This window comes from Bos indicus x Bos taurus, chromosome 6, assembly GCF_003369695.1.
Source record: "Bos indicus x Bos taurus breed Angus x Brahman F1 hybrid chromosome 6, Bos_hybrid_MaternalHap_v2.0, whole genome shotgun sequence".
In the NCBI taxonomy this organism is placed as follows: Eukaryota; Metazoa; Chordata; class Mammalia; order Artiodactyla; family Bovidae; genus Bos; species Bos indicus x Bos taurus.
Genome location: NC_040081.1, coordinates 97,887,163 through 97,908,963, shown reverse-complemented (window position 1 = coordinate 97,908,963; position 21,801 = coordinate 97,887,163). Strand labels below are relative to the sequence as shown.

General features: G+C 41.8%; 1 protein-coding gene across 5 annotated transcripts in view; it reads right to left on the bottom strand.

Moving 5' to 3' along the window:
- Positions 1-21,801, bottom strand: part of GPAT3 (glycerol-3-phosphate acyltransferase 3) — a 71,707-nt gene that overhangs the window by 11,435 nt on the left and 38,471 nt on the right. For all 5 annotated transcript variants that reach the window (XM_027544932.1, XM_027544931.1, XM_027544934.1 and 2 more), the window contains 6 exons: positions 17,174-17,248; positions 13,879-13,968; positions 10,983-11,076; positions 5,904-6,019; positions 1,317-1,372; positions 518-603 (listed from right to left, as the gene is read on the bottom strand). In XM_027544932.1, the coding sequence (XP_027400733.1) occupies positions 518-603; positions 1,317-1,372; positions 5,904-6,019; positions 10,983-11,076; positions 13,879-13,968; positions 17,174-17,248 (517 nt within the window). The remainder of the gene's footprint in view (positions 1-517; positions 604-1,316; positions 1,373-5,903; positions 6,020-10,982; positions 11,077-13,878; positions 13,969-17,173; positions 17,249-21,801) is intronic.

The window sequence follows — 21,801 nt, the reverse complement described above, 5'->3', positions numbered from 1 at the left end:
CTGTCTGCCCACTTCATGGAAGGTGGGTGAAAGTAGGAATAGTATCTGATTGCTCATCACAGTGTCCTCAGTAGGCAGACACTGGCTTGGCACATAGTATCCCCCAACCGCTACTTACCTATATCCGTATCAGTAGCCAGAAAAAGGGATCAAGCAAACGGGACAATTGTAAACAACAGGTGGATATGAATAAAGAGCACATGCTCGGTCATGCCCAACTTTTTGTGACCCCATAAACTGTGTAGCCCATGAGCCTCCACTGTCCATGGAATTCTCCAGGCAAGAATACTGGAGGGGGTTGCCACTTCCTTCCCCAGGGGATCCTCCCGACTCAGGCATCAAACTCGTGTCTCCTGCATTGCAGGCAGATTCTTTACTGTCTGAGCAACCAGGGAAGCAAAGAGCACACAAGTATTCCATATGTTTGCAAATCTTAAGTTTGAAATTATATCAAAATAAAGTGACCAAGTCAGTGTCTTTGGCAGGGAGGTGTATGAGAGTGGATAATCTGTTTTACCTTAATGGCAACTGGATGGATGGTTCCTCCAATTTCAAAGCTTCCTTTTTTAAACATCATGACTGAAGTATTGTTGATACAAGTTCCTATAAGGACATCGGTAGAGAGTGAAATTTTTTAAAGCAGCCAATTTAAAAAGGAAATATTTTGTTATAAAATAATTTAAAATATTCAGGTCACATCAAAATTACAGACTTTTTTAAAAATTACAGATATTTTAAATACTATCATTTTACAAATTAACTCCTGTTTGCTGCTGCTGCTAAGTCACTTCAGTCGTGTCTGACTCTGTGCAACCCCATAGACGGCAGCCCACCAGGCTCCACCGTCCCTGGGTTTCTCCAGGTAAGAACACTGGAGTGGGTTGCCATTTCCTTCTCCAATGCATGGAAGTGAAAAGTGAAAGTGAAGTCGCTCAGTCGTGTCCGACTCTTAGCGACCCCATGGACTGCAGCCTACCAGGCTCCTCTGCGCATGAGATTTTCCAGGCAAGAGTACTGGAGTGGGTTGCCATTGTCTTCTCCAACTTCTGTTTAGTAGTAATTCAACAGTTCTAAGCAGGTTTCACTGGACACGGAAATGGCAACCCAGAAACAACTTCTGAGATCAAAAAGGTACCATGACTTGCTTCAAACCTCATAAGAAAGCAGGGAATTACTGGCTCAGAGAGGCCATGCCATTCCTGAAGGACAGCAGAAACCTGGACTAAGAATGCCAACTCCAGAACAATCCAGCTCCCCATATACTTCGGGTACCTGTTGTTATCAACCATAGCTTGGTGAGCAATCCCACTTCTCACCTTCAGGAAAGATTAATATGGGTAATTCTTCCTTAAGAGCAATATGTTCTTTTAGTCTGTGAAGAAAAATAAAGGATCTAAATTATACCTTCAATAAGAGAGGTGGGAATCCCCTTTGGTATCTTTTCTTTTAGGTTCAATTAAATCATGCAAATTTTTAAAAACTGGTATATAGTTGCTTTACAATATTGTGTTAATTTCTGCTGTACCACAACGTGAATGAGCTATAAGTATACATATATACCCTCCCCCTGGAGCCTCCCTCCCAGCCTACCCCCATCCCACCCCTCTAGGTCATCACACAGCACTGAGCTGAGCTCCCTGTGCTACATAGCAGCTTCCCACTAACTATCTATTTTACACGTGGTAGTGTACACACATCAATCCCAATCTCTCTTTGGTATTCTTTACTCTCTACTAACACAAATATAATTGTAAAGCAATAAGGAGAAGAGAAAGGAAATAAACACAAGTTGATCCCTTTCTATACAAGTATTAAGAGCTAACAAAGTTGAGATAGATTACAACTGCCAGCGTGCACACCACTGCTCAATAACCACAAGATGGGGAACAGTTCTCTAACCTTAAAGACATTTCAATAGGTACGTACTATTTCACTCTTAAAAGCATAGCCCACCATCACATTTACAGAAGCAATGACTCGAGTGCCTCCAGTTAAAGGTCTCAGGCAAAAAGCTTCTTCAAACAAAGGTTTCTGGTAGCTTAACTCCACTCCTAGACCCAGAAGTTCCCTCTCCTGTTCCATAAAGAGCACTAGCTCTGTCTGCCTTTCAGTTCATTTCAGCTGCTCAGTCGTGTCCAGCGTTTTGCAATCTCAAGGACTACTGCAGCATGCCAAGACTGTCTGTCCATCACCAACTCCCGGAGCTTGCTTAAACTCATATCCATCAAGTCGGTGATTGCCGGGAGCTGGTGAGGCATTCCACTCGTGACAAAGGTCATGAGGAAGGAGGCTCAGCATACGCAAAGGTGGGATCGAGCCTCAGGAGTCCGCCCGGATATTCTCGAGCATCTACCCCCCAAAAAACCAGAGTCTGCCTACTTTATTGCTTTGTGCTCTCACCTCTGACTTTACTGGGGGCTGTCCCCCACCACCATCTCGCTCTCTCTGTCAAAGAGTTAACTTACAGCTCCAATTAATAAAGTTCCTGGGCAATAAGGAGTGTTTAAATCCAAACCCCTCAGATGGCTCTCTAACTCGCCTGACAAGTTTACCCGGACTCCTACAGCTATGCATACGATTGTTTACAGTCTCCCAGCCTCGAGAGGCACGGGAAGCTTAAGATATTCAAATAGCTTAGAGCCTCTCAGAGAGTTAGAAACTGTCAGAATAAAACTAGTAAAAGATTTCATTGATGAACCAATGTTTGTTGCCAAGTTTTCACATCCCCTGAATTGTATCCTTGAATGTGTATTAATTAATAGCTGGTATGTAGAAAAAATAAGTAGTGGCCTTGGTGTTAGTAACTTTAGACCCTTAAGGTAATAAATTCTTTCCTTTGTTGTAAACCCATTACACATCCACCCTATAGGAATGCAATTTTATCTTCGGAAGATGGCGCCAAACTTTAAAATAATTACTCTTAGAGAAAATAAGTCTTTGTTGATAAGTCCTTGTCAAGAGTCATAAAATGTTAGTAGGCCTTCTGGCCAGAAGATGATGTAAATCACCTAAACCATTTGTATATGATAAATCTGCAGGAAAGAAACCCTGGTTTTTGATAAGGATCAAAAACTGCTGACTTTGCATCCCCTATTATCCTCTATGTGTAACTTAGGGTATATAAGCCCCTGTTGAAAATAAAGCTATGGGCCTTGCTCACCAGTGCTTGGTCTCCCCATGTCATTCTTTTCACATTCTGGCTGAAGTCTCCATCTGGAGTGCGGAACCCACCATGCTTACTAATTATGCCTGGGCTTCTAAGACCCACTCGAGAAGGTGTCTAGGGTGAGGCACCTTCCGCTATTCGAGAGGGTGCCTGCGGCCTACGTAAGTGGTGCAAACTTCTTGTCTTCAAGTTTTATTGGTCTCCCGCGTAAACCAAGCTACTCAGCCTCTTTTCTCCACTGAATTTTCCTACTGAGCTATCCTCATTCTATTATTCTTTATATCTCTAATTAGCATATAAATAGTCGCCTAGGCGTCTCTTCTTCGAATACCCTGGATCAGCCGGGGCTGGACCCCGGCAGGTGATGCCATCCAACCATCTCATCCTCTGTCATCCCCTTCTCCTCCTGCCTTCAATCTTTCCCAGCATCAGGGGCTTTTCCAATGAGACAACTCTTCACATCAAATGTCCAAAGTACTCGGAGTTTCAGCTTCAGCATCAGTCCTTCCAATGAATAGTCAGGTCTGATTTCCTGTAGGACTGACTGGTTTGATCTCCTTGCAGTCCAAGGGACTCTCAAGAGTCTTCTCCAACACCACAGTTCAAAAGCATCAATTCTTCGGGGCTGAGCTTTATGGTCCAACTCTCACATCCATACTTGACTACTGGAAAAACCATAGCTTTGACTAGATGGACCTTTGTTGGTAAATAATGACTCTGCTTTTTAATATGATGTCTAGGTTGGTTGTGGCTCAGCTGCTAAAGAATCCACCTGCAATGCAGGAGACCTGGGCTCGATCCCTGGGCTGGAAAGATACCTTAAAGAAGGGAAAGGCTACCCATTCCAGTATTCTGCCCTGGAGAATTCCATGGGGTCACAAAGAGTTGGACACATTTCACGACAAAAGTGAGTGACTTTCACTTTCTTTTTTCACTTTCTAGGTTGGTCACAGCTTTTCTTCCAAAAAGCAAGCGTCTTTTAATTTCATGGCTGCAGTCACAATCTACAGTGATTTTGGAGCCCGAGAAAATAAAAGTTTCTCACTGTTTCCATTGTTTCCTCATCTACTTGCCATGAAGTGATAGGACCAGATGTCATGATCTTAGTTTCTTGAAAGTTGAGTTTGAAGTCAACTTTTTCACTCTCCTCTTTCACTTTCATCAAGAGGCTCTTTATTTCTTCTTCGCTTTCTGCCGTAAGTGTGGTGTCATCTGCATATCTGAGGTTATTGATATTTCTCCCGGCAATCTTGATTCCAGCTTGTGCTTCATCCGGGCAGGCATTCTGCATGATGTACTCTGCATATAAGTTAAATAAGCAGGGTGACAATATACAGCGCTTGACGTACTTCTTTCCCGATTTGGAACCAGTCTGTTGTTCCATATCCCATTCTAACCACTGCTTCTTGACCTGCATACAGATTTCTTAGGAGGCAGGTCAGGCGGTCTGGTATTCCCATCTCCTGAAAAATTTTCCACAGTTTGTTGTGATCCACACAGTCAAAGGCTTTGGCATAGTCAATAAATAAAGCAGGAGTAGATGTTTTTCTGGAACTCTCTTGCTTTTTCAGTGATCCAGTGGTTGTTGGCAATTTGACCTCTGGTTTCTCTGCCTTTTCTAAATCCAGCTTGAATATCTGGAAGTTCACAGTTCACATACTGTTGAAGCCTGGCTTGGAGAACTTTGAGCATTACATTGCTAGCGTGTGAGATGAGTGCAATTGTGCGGCAGTTTGAGCATTCTTTAGTGTTGACCTTCTTTGGGATTGGAATGAAAACTGACCTTTTCCAGTCCTGTGGCCACTGCTGAGTTTTCCAAATTTGCTGGCATATTGAGTGCAGCACCTTCACAGCACAATCTTTTAGGATTTTAAAGAGCTCAACTGGAACTCCATCACCTCCACTAGCTTTGTTCTTAGTGATGCTTCCTAAGGCCCACTTGACTTCACATTCCAGGATGTCTTGCTCTAGGTGAGTGATCACACCATTTGTGGTTATCTGGATCATTAAGAGCTTTTTTGTATAGTTCTGTGTATTCTTGCCACCTCTTCTTAATATCTTCTGCTTCTGTTAGGTCCATACCATTTCTGTCCTTTATCAAGCCCATCTTTGCATGATATGTTCCCTTGGCATCTCTAATTTTCTTAAAGAAATCTAGTCTTTCCATTCTATTGTTTTCCTCTATTTCTTTGCATTGATCACTGAGAAAGGCTTTCTTATCTCTTCTTGCTATTCTTTGGAACTTTGCATTCAGATGCACATATCTTTCCTTTTCTCCTTTCTCCTTCTCTTCTTTTCTCAGCTATTTGTAAGGCCTCTTCAGACAACCATTTTGCCTTTTTGCCTGTCAATCTCTAGATGCGTGTAAGTGATAACATCCAGCAAATAATCAACCATCTATTTATTCAGCCAACCATTACCAATTACTTACATTCAAGGTAGTAATTTTCAGTTTTAGAAATTCAGTGACTGGAATACCTAAGTCAGGGCAATATAAATGTATGGGTCTTCTAACCACATCATCTATACCACCATGACTACAGAATTCAAAATGTTTTAAATCCAGTTAAGACAGGTGACTCACTGGAAATGGTGAACCACAAACAGAAGTCAATATATTTTAGTTTTAACCCTTAGTTTTAGTGTTAGCCTTTAGTACCGCTGGCTCTGCCCTCTTTGATGGGAAGGCCAAGAGTTTATGCCAATCCAATGGATACCAAGTAATGTCACCGCTTACCTCCTAATAACCAGGTGTCGGTCCTTCATTTCTGAACGTTCAAACCAGATATGTGGACAAGCCTTGACCATGGATCTCTGAATAATCCCCATCAATCCACCATGAACCTGGCCCACCTACAAGAACCATGAGAAAATGGAAACAATGTAAAGGCATAGCTGTCCAAAAAAAAAGCCTTCTTTTCTTTAACCACTAAGTTCCTATTCCCCACTCAGAGAAAAGACTGGTCTTCTACTGACTGAAGTTCTTAGTCTCTTCAAAGGTCATACATGCGGGCTCAGTCGCTCAGTAGTATCCCACTCTGTTGCAACCCCATGGACTGTAGCCTGCCAGGATCTTCTGTCCATGGGATTCTCCAGGCAAGAATACTGGAGTGGGTTGCCATTTCTTCCACCAGGGAATCTTCCCGACCTAGGAATTGAACCCGCGTCTCCTGCTGCCTCCTGCTTTGGCAGGCGGTGCTTTACTACCTGGGAAGCCCACGCTCAAAGGACATGACTGGCCAAATACGAGCACAAAATGTTGTTGAGTAGCACTTTTGAATTTTAAGTTATGTTGCGGTACTGCCTTTACGCTGGCTTTTAAAAGTAGAGATTTTCCAATAAAGTCAAAGTAAGTGAAATACAAATTAAAACTACACTGAAATACGATTTCAGACCCAACAGACTGGCAAAGATTCAAAAGCATGACAAAGAACCAAGGCTGTGAGAAAGAGGCACTCTTATACAGTGCTTGGGATGGGGAGCTTATAATCCTCATAGAAGGAAATCTGGCAATAGCTATTAAAATTACATATACATTAGCTTCCCTGGAGCTCAGATGGTAAAGAATCTGCCTCCAATGCAGGACACTGGGGTTCAATCCCTGGGTCTGGAAGATCCCCTGGAAAAGGGAATGGTAACAAACATCTATTTCTGCTTTATTGACTATGCCAAAGCCTCTGACTGTGTGGATCACAATAAACTGGAAAATTCTGAAAGAGATGGGAATACCAGACCACCTGACCTGCCTCTTGAGAAACCTATATGCAGGTCAGGAAGCAACAGTTAGAACTGGACATGGAACAACAGACTGGTTCCAAATAGGAAAAGGAGTACGTCAAGACTGTATACTGTCACCCTGCTTATTTAACTTATATGCAGAGTACATCATGAGAAATGCTGGGCTGGAGGAAGCACAAGCTGGAATAAAGACAGCTGAGAGAAATATCAATAACCTCAGATATGCAGATGACACCACCCTTATGGCAGAAAGTGAAGAGGAACTCAAAAGCCTCCTGATGAAAGCAAAAGAGGAGAGTGAAAAAGTTGGCTTAAAGCTCAACATTCAGAAAACGAAGATCACGGCATCTGGTCCCATCACTTCATGGCAAATAGTTGGGGAAACAGTGGAAACAGTGGCTGACTTTATTGTTCTGGGCTCCAAAATCACTTCAGATGGTGACTGCAGCCATGAAATTAAAAGACGCTTACTCCTTGGAAGGAAAGTTATGACCAACCTAGATAGCATATTCAAAAGCAGAGACATTACTTTGTCAACAAAGGTCTGTCTAGGCTATGGTTTTTCCAGTGGTCACATATGGATGTGAGAGTTGGACTATGAAGAAAGCTGAGTGCCGAAGAATTGATGCTTTTGAACTGTGGTGTTGGAGAAGACTTTTGAGAGTCCCTTGGACAAAAAGGAGATCCAACCAGTCCATCCTAAAGGAGATCAGTCCTGGGTGTTCATTGGAAGGACTGATGTTGAAGCTAAAACTCCAATACTTTGGCCCCCTGATGTGAAGAGCTGACTCATTTGAAAAGACCCTGATGCTGGGAAAGATTGAGGGCAGGAGGAGAAGGGGACGACAGAGGATGACATGGCTGGATGGCATCACCGACTCGATGGACATGGGTTTTGGTGGATTCCAAGAGTTGGTGATGGACAGGGAGGCCTGGCGTGCTGTGGTTCATGGGGTGGCAAAGAGTCGGACACAACTGAGCGACTGAAGTAAACTGAACTGAACCCACTCCGGTATTGTTGCCTGGAGAATTCCATGGACAGAGAACCCTGTGGGCTACAACCCATGGAATCGTAAAGAATCAGACACAACTGAGTGACTAACACTTTCACTTCACTTTACACAAACATTTATCCTTAAACTCAATAATTCACTTCTAGGAATTTACGCTGAAGATACACCCCAAACAAAATGGAAATACATATGCACAATGTTTAAATTGCAACATTATTTATAATGTGAGCTATTGAAAAATACCCAAATTTGAAAAATCCATTTGGCTTAGAGAGGATAGGAATGCGGAGGAGGACAAAATAGGTGAAGGAGATTAAGAGTACCAACTTCCAGTTACAAAACAAGTAAGCCATGGGATGTAATGTACCGCACAGGGAATATAGTCAATTAATGTTGCATTAACTTTGTATGGTGAGCAGACAAATACTAAATGTATAGTGGTAATCAATTCATAATGTATATAAGTGATGAATCATCATATTGTACACCTGAAACTAACATAACATTGTATTCAACTATAATTAAAAAATTAAAAGTAAAAAATAAATCCAATAGGCTTTTGGTTTCTATCATTCAAACCATTAAAGTTTGCAGTTCTATTTCTAATACTTGGCTAAAACTGTAAATTATACCATTATACATTGAAGTTGTAATGATAATTACATATTATCAAGAAGCACGGAAAAATGCTAAGAAAATTCTGAGGCCTACAGTCACAAATGAGTCATACTCAATCTTTGTTGACTAAGACACAGAATGAGTACTGTCTCAGAAACACAAAATCATTATTAGGCAAGTTGGTTACGAAATTTACAAAGATAGTACTGTAGGAAAACAGCTGCTTTCTCCGCTAAACATCTCAGCCCTAACCTCTTTGGATTACAGGGAGGTCACAATGGATGTGAAAGGTCACAAAAGATTACAGTGGATGTGAAAGTGCTTGTCCACTTAAATGAAAGGAATTATTATATACACCCAGAGTCGGATGGGGTCTATCAAGGACTGTTAGCATGAGGGTCTCTGGATGGGCTTTTTGAAATCCATAAACATCTTGGAACTACATAAAAATATTTGTTGGTATAAAGCAAATGCATGCTATTGTTTTTCTGAAAAAAAGGATACATAAATATTAACTGATTGCTAACCTAATAAATGTCAAGAACTACCAATTCCCATAAGTCTTTTCAGAGAGGTGGTTAAAGCTTCCTTAGATTCAGGAAGAGCTCCACAACTTAGAGAAATGTATAACTTGTTAAAAGGTAGTTGTCCAAGAGTTATATATCTAAACTTATATTTTAGACAATGTCTGCCAATAAAAAAATAGTTTTTACAAAGGTCTTCAAACCCCCTTCAATGAATGTATAACCCACAGGCAATCAGACCACCAGGACTCCACGGTGGCCTACAGACACTTCAACTGCCTTCCCAGGAAAGCACACCAGACCATGACTACCCATCATAGGAGTAGGAGACTAAGAGGTACAAAACTACCTTCTAGAAAATAAATAAGCTACAAGGACATATTGCACAACACAGGGAATATGGCCAATACTTTACAACTATAAATGGAGTATAACCTTTAAAAAACTGTGAATCACTATAGTGTAAGCCTGAAACTTATATAATATTGTACATCAACTATATCTCTAAATAAATAAATAAAATAAAGGTTCCCTTCGAATGCTTTCACAGAAAAACACACCAGACCCCTACTATCAGTTACTGGAGCTGACAAGTGAAATTAAAAAAATCCACCAGTTCTCTGTGTGAAGCCCTAGTCACCAACATGAGATATGAAAAAAAATTCCCCTCCTCAGTATCCTGGGCTTCCCTGGTGGCTCAGGTGGTAAAGAATCCGCCTGCAATTCAGGAGACCTGGGTTCGATCCCTGAGTTGGGAAGATCCCTTGGAGGAGGGCATGGCAACCCACTCCAGTATTCTTGCCTGGAGAATTCCGTGGACAGAGGAGTCTGGCGGGCTACAGTTCACGAGGTCGCAGAGTCAGACACAGCATAGCGACCAAGCACACCTCAGGATCCCTGTGCCATCTCTCTATTTCACACACCAGCTTGGGGCATAGTTACCACCATGCAGGAAAGAACACCTTCAGAGATTCTCCAAATTTAACCTGACACGCACAGGAAAGAGAGGAAGGAAATCTTGACAAGTTTCTTCAGGGTGATAGAAAACACCCACTGACTTGAAACACCTTAGATTTGAAAAAAATGCAAGAAATGCCACAAAAAGGTCTTTAGAGGTGTTTGATTTTAGTAAGCTTTGTCTTTTCTTTGGGGGCTGTCAGCAAGAACTGACAAAGGCAATATGGCATAAATATTAGCCTTTCTTGCTTGATCTTCACTAAAGAGCCAGGTTTTTTTTTTTTCTTTTTTAATTGCATATGACTCCCTGAAGGGAGAAAGAACTAATTGGCTGGTGAGGGATTTGTACAGCTCTAAAGAGGATGACTTTAACGTCTTAAAGTGTCACTAAACACTGCAGGGATTCTAGAAGCAAGATGGAGTCAACTTTATAAAGACTAGTCATGCTCAAGCGTGTCTACATTTCAGTACATTAATTTCTTACTACCTTAAATATAATGACTATTTTCTTTCTTTTTCTTGCACTATATATTCCTCGTGTAATTATACATTAATAATATAAATAATGCAAATACATTATTAATGTATGTAAATATATTAGTAATTTATGGGTTTCCCTGGTGGCTCAGATGGTAAAGAATCAGCCTACTATTCGGGAGATCTGGGTTCGATCCCTGAGTTTGGAAGATCCCCTGGAAGAAGGCATGGCAACCCACTCCAGTATTCTTGCCTGGAGAATCCCCATGGACAGAGAGGCCTGGCAGGCTATAGTCTATGGGGTCACAAAGAGTCGGACATGACTGAAGTGACTAGTCAGTCATTAATAATTTATAGACTTACTTATATAGTATAACCCAGTCACTTTCTAATATAAAACTAACTTTCTAATTTGTGCCAAAATAAAATAAAAGTCTGACTAATCCACGGAACATGCAAGTACTTGAAATACCAGTGAGCTGTTCTTACCATAGTATAGCACCCATCCGTTGTCAAGATCAAAACATCGATTGGGGACGTATGGTTGGCAACACAAATGCCTCCCTTCTGGGGCCTGTACTGCCTGCAATTACATACAGCAGTTAATACTAAACATTGAAAAACGGCCACTATTTTGCAAAACAGCAACTTCCACGGTAGCTCAGATGATAAAGAATCCACCTGCAATGCAAGAGACTCGGGTGTGATCCCTGGGTCCGGAAGATCCCCCGGAGAAGTAAATGGCTACCCACTCCAGTATTCTTGCCTGGAGAATTCCATGGACAGAGGAGCCTGGTGGGCTATAGTTTGTGGAGTCGCAGAGTCAGACACAACTGAGCAACTAACTCACAATACACCTGGAGAAATTCATGCTATTTTGTTTTTTAAAGTACACTAAAAAAACAAGAAACTTTCAAATATATGGGCTCATCTTAAAAGGGTTGTCTCTAGGCAGTATGATGGGAGGGGGGTAAGAGTATATGAGGAGGGGGGCCCACAATTTTCCCTTTACATATATTTATATCACTTTTCTGTAATGATCATATTGTCCATTTAGAATGAAAAAAAAATTTAAATATTAGACTGAATTATCAATACAAAGATTCCATCACTTTAATAAACTTTATGATATGTAAGCTTTCCTTATTTTATCCTAAGTATTTTTGTATTATTTCAATCTTCATAAATATCACTTTCAGTTGCTTCAGAGTGATCCAGAGTAAATGTACTGTACTTTCCTTCACCTTATCCCCCTAAAGCAGAAGTTGGCAAACTTTTCCTATGGAAGCCCAGACAGTAAATACTCTAGGATTTGCAAGCCAGCCAATCCCAGTCAAAACTCCTGGACTCTGCTGTTTGGCACAATGGCAGGTATAGATAATACATAAATGAATGAGCATGGCTGTGTCCCAATAAAACTTTATTTACAAAAACCAGAGGACGGCCCACATTCAGCCTACAGGCTCATAGTTTAGTTTGCTAACCTCTGTCCCAAAGTTTAAGCAGAATTTGACACTATTGAAGCAAAGTTTTCTTTGAGCCTAAACAGAGAAGGGAACAAAATGCATAACTTCAACATGTTTTCCTTAAAATTAGAAACAATTCTACAACAAGTTGTGAACAACTCTCTATGTAATTAAAGCACCTTTTCCAAAGAAGGGGCTTCCCTGATGGCTCAGACAGTAAAGAATATGCCTGCAATGCAGGAGACCAGGGTTTGATCCCTGGGTCAGGAAGATCCCCTGGAGGAGGGCACGGCAATTCACTCCAGTATTCCTGCCTGGAGATTTCCATGGACAGAGGAGCCTGGTCGGCCACAGTCCATGGGACTGCAGAGTAAGACATGACTGAGTGACTAACACTTCATTTTCATTTCATTTCTGAAGAAGGTGTTTCCTTTGATCACACTTTTACCAAAACATTTTCTTCTCATTCTCACCCCAAAACTTACAGCCCAATCACAAAAGTCATGTAATTTTAGAAATTTAAGAGGCCTTTAAGTTGGTAACACATGGCAAAGCCAAATGATGAAATGTTTTCCTTCTACAAATTAGACAGAAAGATCCAGTCACACAGATACAAAGAACCAACCAATGGTTATACGTGAAAGGTGGTGGGGGGGTCGGGGGGGCCAATACGGGGCTGAGGGAGTGGAGGGTACAAATTTTTAGGTGTAAGATAAGCTCAAGGATGTAATGTACAACAAGGGGAATATAGCCAACATTTTGTAATAACTGTAAGTAGAAAGTAACTTTTAAAAGATAAATTCTTTTTTAATTTGAAAAAAAAGATCTAGTCAGTAGAAAAGAGATGTTTGTCCTAGAATTTTTAAGCTAATGATATTAAGTATAAAAAAACTGAATTTACAGAAAAGCAATTCAAAAACAATCAAAACAAACTTCATGTGGCTAATGACTTCATTTACCACCTTTCTCCTCCCTGATGAAGGGGTGAGGGAAGCAGAAAGCTAGGCCTGTTTTCAGCTCAGTGTTGGCATTTTAAACGTTGGCAAGGCTGAGACTAGAAACCAGCCTCAGAATTCCATGTCTAGCCTTCTTTCCATCATTCTACAGCCCTATCACCTTCACCATTTAAAAAAAATTTTTTAATTAACCCCATTCTAAACCTAACTCTGACATTTATTAGGCATATGACCCTAGACAACCAATCCTGGAGCTTCCACTTCTTCGCCTGTAAAATGGTATAATAGCACCTTCTCTTAGAGATGACCTAGGAGAAAGAATCACAGGCCAGGCCTGCACACCATAAACGTCCAATTATTAGGTGTCATTACATGTTTATCGTCATGTTCCATGGGGCTTCCCTAGACTCAGAGGTTAAAGCGTCTGCCTGCAAAGCAGGAGACCCGGGTTCGATCCCTGGGTCCAGAAGATCCCCTGGAGAAGGAAATGGCAACCCACTCTAGTATTGCCTGGAGAATCTCATGGAGGGAGGAGCCTGGTAGGCTACAGTCCACGGGGTCGCAAAGAGTTGGACTGAGTGACTTCACTTTCACTTTCTGCAAATGGATTGCTGTTTTGAGGGGAAGGGGAGGCGCTGTGCTGGGTCTTTGTTACAGCACTTGGGCTTCTCTAGTTGTGGTGTGTGGGCTTAGCTGCCCTGCGGGATGCGAGATTTTAGTTCACCAGGGACTGAAGGCCCACCCATACATTAGAAGGTGGATTCTTAACCACTGGACCACCAGGGAAGTCCCTGGATTGCCTTCGAAAAGTGTTCAGGTGCATTGTTATGTCTGTGACGCTCTACACGGTAGAGATGAACACGCCGGAAGTACTCTTCCTTCCCTTGTTTTCCCCCACCCACTCCTGACAATCACATGCGAGACTGACCTGAGGAAGCAGGCACGAAAGCGGAACACACGCACCTGTTATGATAGTGAATGGTTCCAGAGAGGGCGCGAACACAGATGCGGCAGCAAGTCAGGTGGACCACTTCACTCAGGAAGTTTTTGAGTCTGAAAGAGACAGAAAACATTTTATTAAACAGCTCTGGGCTCTCCTATGAAACAACACAAAGCTCCAGGGTGTTCCTTCCACAGCAACATACTATGTTCTGAAATACGAGCACAGTTCAATTCTCAAGGTCCCACCGAGGCAGTTAGGACAAAACTCTAATGGAGGACAGTTCCCATCGTGACAAATCCTTGACCAAGATAAGCTGAGGCAACTATGGTCTTGGCCTCACAAGTCTGACGATCCTACAAGACTCTCTCGTGTTCCTTGAGTCTCTCAGTCTATTTTCTCCCTCCTCCTCTTCACTTTCTCTTTTGTAAGAGCAACTTCTGTCAATTTAAATGCAAGCATGATGGAAAATCACATAGAGCCTCTAAAGATGAGGTGAGCAGCATTTTAATACATGTGCTAAGGCCATACCAGTAACACTGAAGAAGCTGAAGTTGAACGGTTCTATGAAGACCTACAAGACCTTTTAGAACTAACACCCAAAACAGATGTCCTTTTCATTATAAGGGACTGGAATGCAAAAGTACGAAGTCAAGAAACACCTGGAGTAACAGGCAAATTTGGCCTTGGAATACAGAATGAAGCAGGGCAAAGGCTAATAGAGTTTTGCCAGGAGAACACACTGGTCATAGCAAACACCCTCTTCCAACAACACAAGAGAAGACTCTACACATGGACATCACCAGATGGTCAACACTGAAATCAGATTGATTATATTCTTTACAGTCAAAGATGGAGAAGCTCTATACAGTCAGCAAAAACAAGACCAGGAGCTGACTGTGGCTTAGATCATGAACTCCTTATTGCCAAATTCAGACTGAAATTGAAGAAAGTAGGGAAAACCACTAGATCATTCAGGTATGACCTAAATCAAATCCCTTATGATTATACAGTGGAAGTGAGAAATAGATTTAAGGGACTAGATCTGATAGATAGAGGGCCTGATGAACTATGGAATGAGGTTCATGACATTGTACAGGAGACAGGGATCAAGACCATCCCCATGGAAAAGAAATGCAAAAAAGCAAAATGGCTGTCTGGGGAGGCCTTACAAATAGCTGTGAAAAGAAGAGAAGCGAAAAGCAAAGAAGAAAAGGAAAGATATAAGCATCTGAATGCAGAGTTTCAAAGAATAGCAAGAAGAGATAAGAAAGCCTTCCTCAGCGATCAATGCAAAGAAATAGAGGAAAACAACAGAATGGGAAAGACTAGAGATCTCTTCAAGAAAATTGGAGATACCAAGGGAACATTTCATGCAAAGATGGGTTCAATAAAGGACAGAAATGGTATGGACCTAACAGAAGCAGAAGATATTAAGAAGACGTGGCAAGAATCCACAGAAGAACTGTACAAAAAAGATCTTCATGACCCAGATAATCACGATGGTGTGATCACTCACCTAGAGCCAGACATCCTGGAATGTGAAGTCAACTGGGCCTCAGAAACCATCACTACGAACAAAGCTAGTGAATGTGATGGAATTCCAGTTGAGCTCTTTCAAATCCTGAAAGATGATGCTGTGAAAGTGCTGCACTCAATATGCCAGCAAATTTGGAAAACTCAGCAGTGGCCACAGGACTGGAAAAGGTCAGTTTTCATTCCAATCCCAAAGAAAGGCAATGCCAAAGAATGCTCAAACAACCACACAATTGCACTCATCTCACACGCTAGTAAAGTAATGCTCAAAATTCTCCAAGCCAGGCTTCAGCAATACGTGAACCATGAACTTCCAGATGTTCAAGCTGGTTTTAGAAAAGGCAGAGGAACCAGAGATCAAATTGCCAACATCTGCTGGATCATGGAAAAAAGCAAGAGAGTTCCAGAAAAACATCTATTTCTGCTTTATTGACTATGCCAAAGCCTTTGACTCTGTGGATCACAATAAACTGTGGAAAATTCTGAAAGAGATGGCAATACCAAACCACCTGACCTGCCTCTTGAGAAACCTGTATGCAGGTCAGGAAGCAACAGTTAGAACTGGACATGGAAAAACAGACTGGTTCCAAATAGGAAAAGGAGTACGTCAAGGCTATATATTGTCACCCTGCTTATTTAACTTCTGTGCAGAGTACATCATGAGAAACGATGGGCTGGAAGAAGCACAAGCTGGAATCAAGATTGCCGGGAGAAATAGCAATAACTTCAGATATGCAGATGACACCACCCTTATGGCAGAAAGTGAAGAGGAACTAAAAAGCCTCTTGATGACAATGAAAGTGGAGAGTGAAAAAGTTGGCTTAAAGCTCAACATTCAGAAAACGAAGATCATGGCATCTGGTCCCATCACTTCATGGCAAATAGATGGGGAAACAGTAGAAACAGTATCAGACTTTATTTTTTTGGGCTCCAAAATCACTGCAGATGGTGATTGCAGCCATGAAATTAAAAGACGCTTACTCCTTGGAAGGAAAGTTACGACCAACCTAGATAGCATATTCAAAAGCAGAGACATTGCCAACAAAGGTCCATCTAGTCAAGGCTATGGTTTTTCCAGCGGTCATGTATGGATGTGAGAGTTGGACTGTGAAGAAAGCTGAGCACCGAAGAACTGATGTTTTTGAACTGTGGTGTTGGAGAAGACTCTTGAGAGTCCCTTGGACTGCAAGGAGATCCAACCAATCCATCCTAAAGGAGATCAGTTCTGGGTGTTCTTTGGAAGGAATGATGCTAAAGCTGAAACTCTGGTACTTAGGCCACCTCATGCGAAGAGTTGACTCATTGGAAAAGACTCTGATGCTGGGAGGGATTGGGGGCAGGAGGAAAAGGGGACGACAGAGGATGAGATGGCTGGATGGCATCACTGACTTGATGGACATGAGTTTGAGTGAACTCCAGGAGTTGGCGATGGACAGGGAGGCCTGGCATGCTGCAATTCATGGGGTTGCAAAGAGTTGGACACGACTGAGTGACTGAACTGAACTGAACTGAAGGCCATAAATTTGAGGCAGTACACAGGAATCACACAAATATTCTCTTTGTGGACACAGCTAGGAAAAGGGACAATCCAGGACTTCCCTGGTGGTCCAGTGGTTAAGACACCACACTTTCAAGGCAGGGGCATGGGTTCAATCCCTGTTCAGGGAACTAATATCCCCCATTCCACGCAGCATGGCCAGAAAATTTTTTTTAAAAAAATGTAAAAAGAAAGAAAAGGGACAATCCTATTAAATGGCTGGGAGGAAAAAAAAAACATTTCACCTGTTTCTGGGCAGCTGTCCAACCAGGGTGGTTCCTATAACAAACAAACTGATCCCAATGACAGCCAAAGTAAGCCTGAAAGAGAAAAGAAAAGGTAATGCAAAAGCTAGTTGAACAGCAGGGGGAAAAGAGAAGGAACATAAAATTCAAGAATAACAAAACCACAAGTAAGTTGTAGAGCATTCACGCCACAGAATATGATGCAGTCATTCAAAGAATCATGCAAATCTATAGATTCTGACACAGAAGAACGGTTCTTGGTACATTTTGAGAGGAAAAAACACAGCGTTAACTTTCAAAATACTGTGTAGGGTTTGATACCATTTTCAAAAAAAAACAGCAAGCACATAACCAGCCTACAGATGTATAGACCAGACCTGGAAATTTGTTCACAAAACTGCCACATTTAGTCTATGCAATTGTCAAAGGGTTAATAGGGCTAGTGGAGAGAATAAAATCTTTCTCTTCTTGCTTTTCCGAAGTTTTTTTTTAATTTAAAAAATATATTCATATTTTAATTTAAAAGTTTTTTATTAGAGTATAATTGTTTTACAATGTTGTGTTAGTTTCTTCTCTATAACAAAGTGAATCAGCTGTAAGTATACCTTTATCCCCTTCCTCTTGAGCCTTCCTCCCACCCCTCTAGGTCATCACAAAGCACTGAGCTGAGTTCCCTGTTCCTCCCACTAGTATCTAGTTTATACATGGTGTCCATATGTCACTCATAACAGTGCATAAAGCTTCCCTGGTGGCTCAGATGGTAAAGAATCTGCCTGCAATGCAGGAGGCCCAGGTTCGATCCCTGAGTCAGGAAGATCCCCTGGAGAAGGGAATGGCAATCCAATCCAGTAGTATTGTCTGGACAATCCTGGTTCATTGGAGCCTGGTGGGCTACAGTTCAGGGGGGGCAAAGAGTGGAACAGGACTGAGTGACTAACACTTTCACCTTTTTTTCCTTTCACATAATGTATAAAGGAGTCATTTTAGGTTGAAAGTAGTTATTCTGGTGTGGCCTGGTGAGGCTATAAAAGAAAATACCTTGCAAAGCTCTAAAAATAACTTGTTTTCCTGTATTTTCTAAGTTCAGTTCAGTTCAGTTGCTCAGTCATTTCCAACTCTTTGCGACCCCATGGACTGCAGCACGCCAGGCCTCCCTGCCCATCACCAGCTCCCAGAGTTTACTCAAACTCGTGCCTATTGAGTCGGTGATGCCATCCAACCATCTCATCCTCTGTCGTCCCCTTCTCCTGCTGCCTTCAATCTTTCCCAGCATCAGGGTCTTTTTTAATCATGGGGACAAAAGGGAAAAATTCAATTTTTCCTCAAAGAAATTTAAAATGTACAGCAAATGGCAAGGAAGTTTTACCTAAAGTTTCCTTCATAATAAGAACAGCACATTATATTTTCCATGCAAATTTAACTGCTGTACCTTCGTGAGGTTCTAAATAGCTCAGAAGTTAGTAAACAAGGTGATAGACAGGACCTCTCATCTCAACAGACACTTTCTAATTTTTAAAAAGTGCTTTTAATATCTGGGCCAATCACTTCAAAAAGAAAAGTTATTTTTAGAAATGTAAATAGAATCACTCGAAAAGAAAAGGCTGAGATTTTAAATCTTTCGAGATAAATAGGGCTTCCTTATAAATTCTTTGTTAAGGTTTTAAACCTTGTTAAAGTCTTGGTTTAACACCTTTTGAGACAGCAGTCTGAAGGTCTGTTTCATTTTCTTTGGACACCATATTTTCATGTCAGCCACTAATGCAATAACTAAAGGACTGCTTAATCTCATCCATCAATTACACATGTTTTAAAATACTGCCATTTTGCATAATGAATCAATTGCTCCTAACACATTAAATCAGAAGAGGTCATATATTTTAACATGCTTAACAGCTGGGTTCAAAACTACTGAACATTTTAATTCGTTAATTAACGGAAAATTCTGTCTTCCAGTGTCAGTGAGCCAAAGTGAAAGTTCTCACAGATGACAGAGTTTTCTGGCACAATCTGTTTTGCTGAAGAACTTTAGTGAGATACAATTCACATGTCATACAATTCACCTACTTAAAGTGGCAATTCAGTGGTTTTTGGCACATTCACAGAGTTATACCACCATCAACGCAATCAATTTTAGCACAATCTGTGTTTTAAATGCTCACTTTGTAGAAACTACTTTTTTTTAAATTGGAGTATAATTGCTTTACAATGTTGTGCTGGTTTCTGCTGTACAACAATGTGAATCAGCTCTAAGTACACATACATCCCCTCTTGAGCCTCTCTCCCAGTCCCTGACACCCATCCCACCCCTCTAGGCCATCACAGAACATCAAGCTGAGCTCCCTGTGCTACAGAGCAGCTTCCCACTAGCTAGCTATTCCATAAACTATGTCAACATTGCTCTCTCAATTTGTCCCACTCTCTCCTTCCCCCACTGTGTCCACAAGTGCTTCAAACTGCTTCTTCTAAACAGTATTTGCAAAGGAATTCTTTCACATGAAGAGTACGTACTAAGAGGAGGAGCTTCAATTCTGCCATTTTCTTCTTTTACTGAGTGTTTGCATTACTGGATTATCCTAAATCTGTGGTTTATTTGCAAGAATCTTGTATGTCATGTACCTATTTTACGAGTATAAATTTAAACTAGATAGCAGAATCATATCACTATTTGGTGGGCCCCTCCAGCAAGTGGAAGCTAACCAACATAGGAGAGAATCTCAAGCGCCCTGGACTGTAAAATCCTCACTCTTTCTTCAGGTTGCTTGGATACAGTGCCTGACTAGTGGACCAAGTGAAGATATAAGAGCTCATCTATATATTATTCAACTTTACTGAAATTTCATTTCTTTGTAAGAATAAAATAATATCAATGGAAGGTGCTAATTATAAACAGACTAGAAACTTCCAATAAATAAAAGTTGAACTTTTTTTTTTGGTTGTGCTGGGTCTTCTTTGATGCACAGGTTTACTGTAGTTGTGGTACGCAGGCTCCTCACTGCAGTAGCTTCTCTTGTTGCAGAACACGGGCTCCAGGGTGCACGTAGGCTTTAGTCATTGGCGTATATGGGCTAAGCAGATGCAGGTCCCCAGCTCTAGAGCACAGGCTCAATAGCTGTGGCTCAAGGGCTTAGTTCCTCCAAAGCATGTGGGATCCTCCTGGCTCAGGGATTGAACCTATGTCTCCTGCACTGGCAGGTGGATCCTTCCCCACTGAGCTACCAGGGAAGCTCAAAGCAGAACCATTTCCTTTTTACACACCAAATCCCACTTTGGGAACACTGACTTAATGTTCAAGCAAGTATGTTCGAGTTTCACTCTGTTATCACGGCTGAAATGATTCCCCAAAGATACCCCCACCATCTAATTTTTTTTTCTCCCTTCCCCTCCCTCCTACCTCTACCATCTAGACACTGGCAACATGAGGACAAGAAAAGAGAAACAGCTTGGTAGAAATGTGCCTTTGCCTACACTTAAGCAACCTCTTTCCTTGTAATAAATCTGAGTGAGGCAAGGATAGGCCACCCTAGGGGTGGTAAAGACATTTCAACTCACGTGCCAATTTTACTTGGCTGGTAGCAACTGCCTGGAAAGCCCTATTGGGAGCACACCAAGGCCACATCCAGGGGAATGAAGCAAGACCATCAGGGACATGTCGTGCCTGGCAGCCGCATTTCTACCTGTCACCATCATACTAAGGAGACCTCAGCCACTTCCTCCCGCTGCCCAGCTTGTCCTGCTTCATCACTTTTTCTACTTATGCTCCACACTGTGGCTCCAGTAAACTGGGCTTTGAGGCTAACTCCTCATAAGGAGGCACGCTAACTTAGAACCAAAGTGGACCCAACTGGTGAACTTTTAATATAAAAAAAGAGAGATCGAAGTGGAACAAATTCACCCTCCCAAATCTCTCTCTCCCATGTGGCAACCACTCTCAGGAATTTTCTTCTCTCCTGTGCAGTTATGAACCGCTGCAGACCAGGGAAGAGAGGCAGTCACAGTTTGGATGATATTCTGGTGGACACGAAACTGTACATATTTTCCCTTCTTTGTTCTAACTTCCCTTTTCTATCCATCCTCGGGGCTTCCCGGGTGGCTCAGTGGAGACATGGGTTCGATCCCTGGGTCGGGAAGATGCCCTGGAGGAGGAAATGGCAACCCACTCCAGTAATCTTGCCTGGGAAATCCCAGGAACAGAGGAGCCTGGCAGGCTATAGTCCATGGGGTCGCAAAGAGTGGGACACAACTTTGCGACTCAACAACAATGAAAATCCATCCTCAAATTATCTATGACTAAAAAAGCGACATGGATCCAGATGGATATATACTGGATTCTGAATATATACTTTCATCTGGGGAAGATATGAGAGAAGAGATAATATGTCTTTGTGGAGGTCACATTCAGTGGTGTTTTCTACTAATAAACAGGAAGGGGTGGGATTACTGCATTAATATACTCTCGTGTGATCACTACATACATAATTTAAAAAAGAAAGATGGGGGACTTCCCTGATGGTCCAGCAGTTAAGACTTCGCTTTCCAATGCAGGGTGTGCGGGTTCCATCCCTGGTCAGGAAGCTAATATCCCACATGCCCCATGGTCAAAAAAAAAAAACAACCATAAAGTAGAAGCA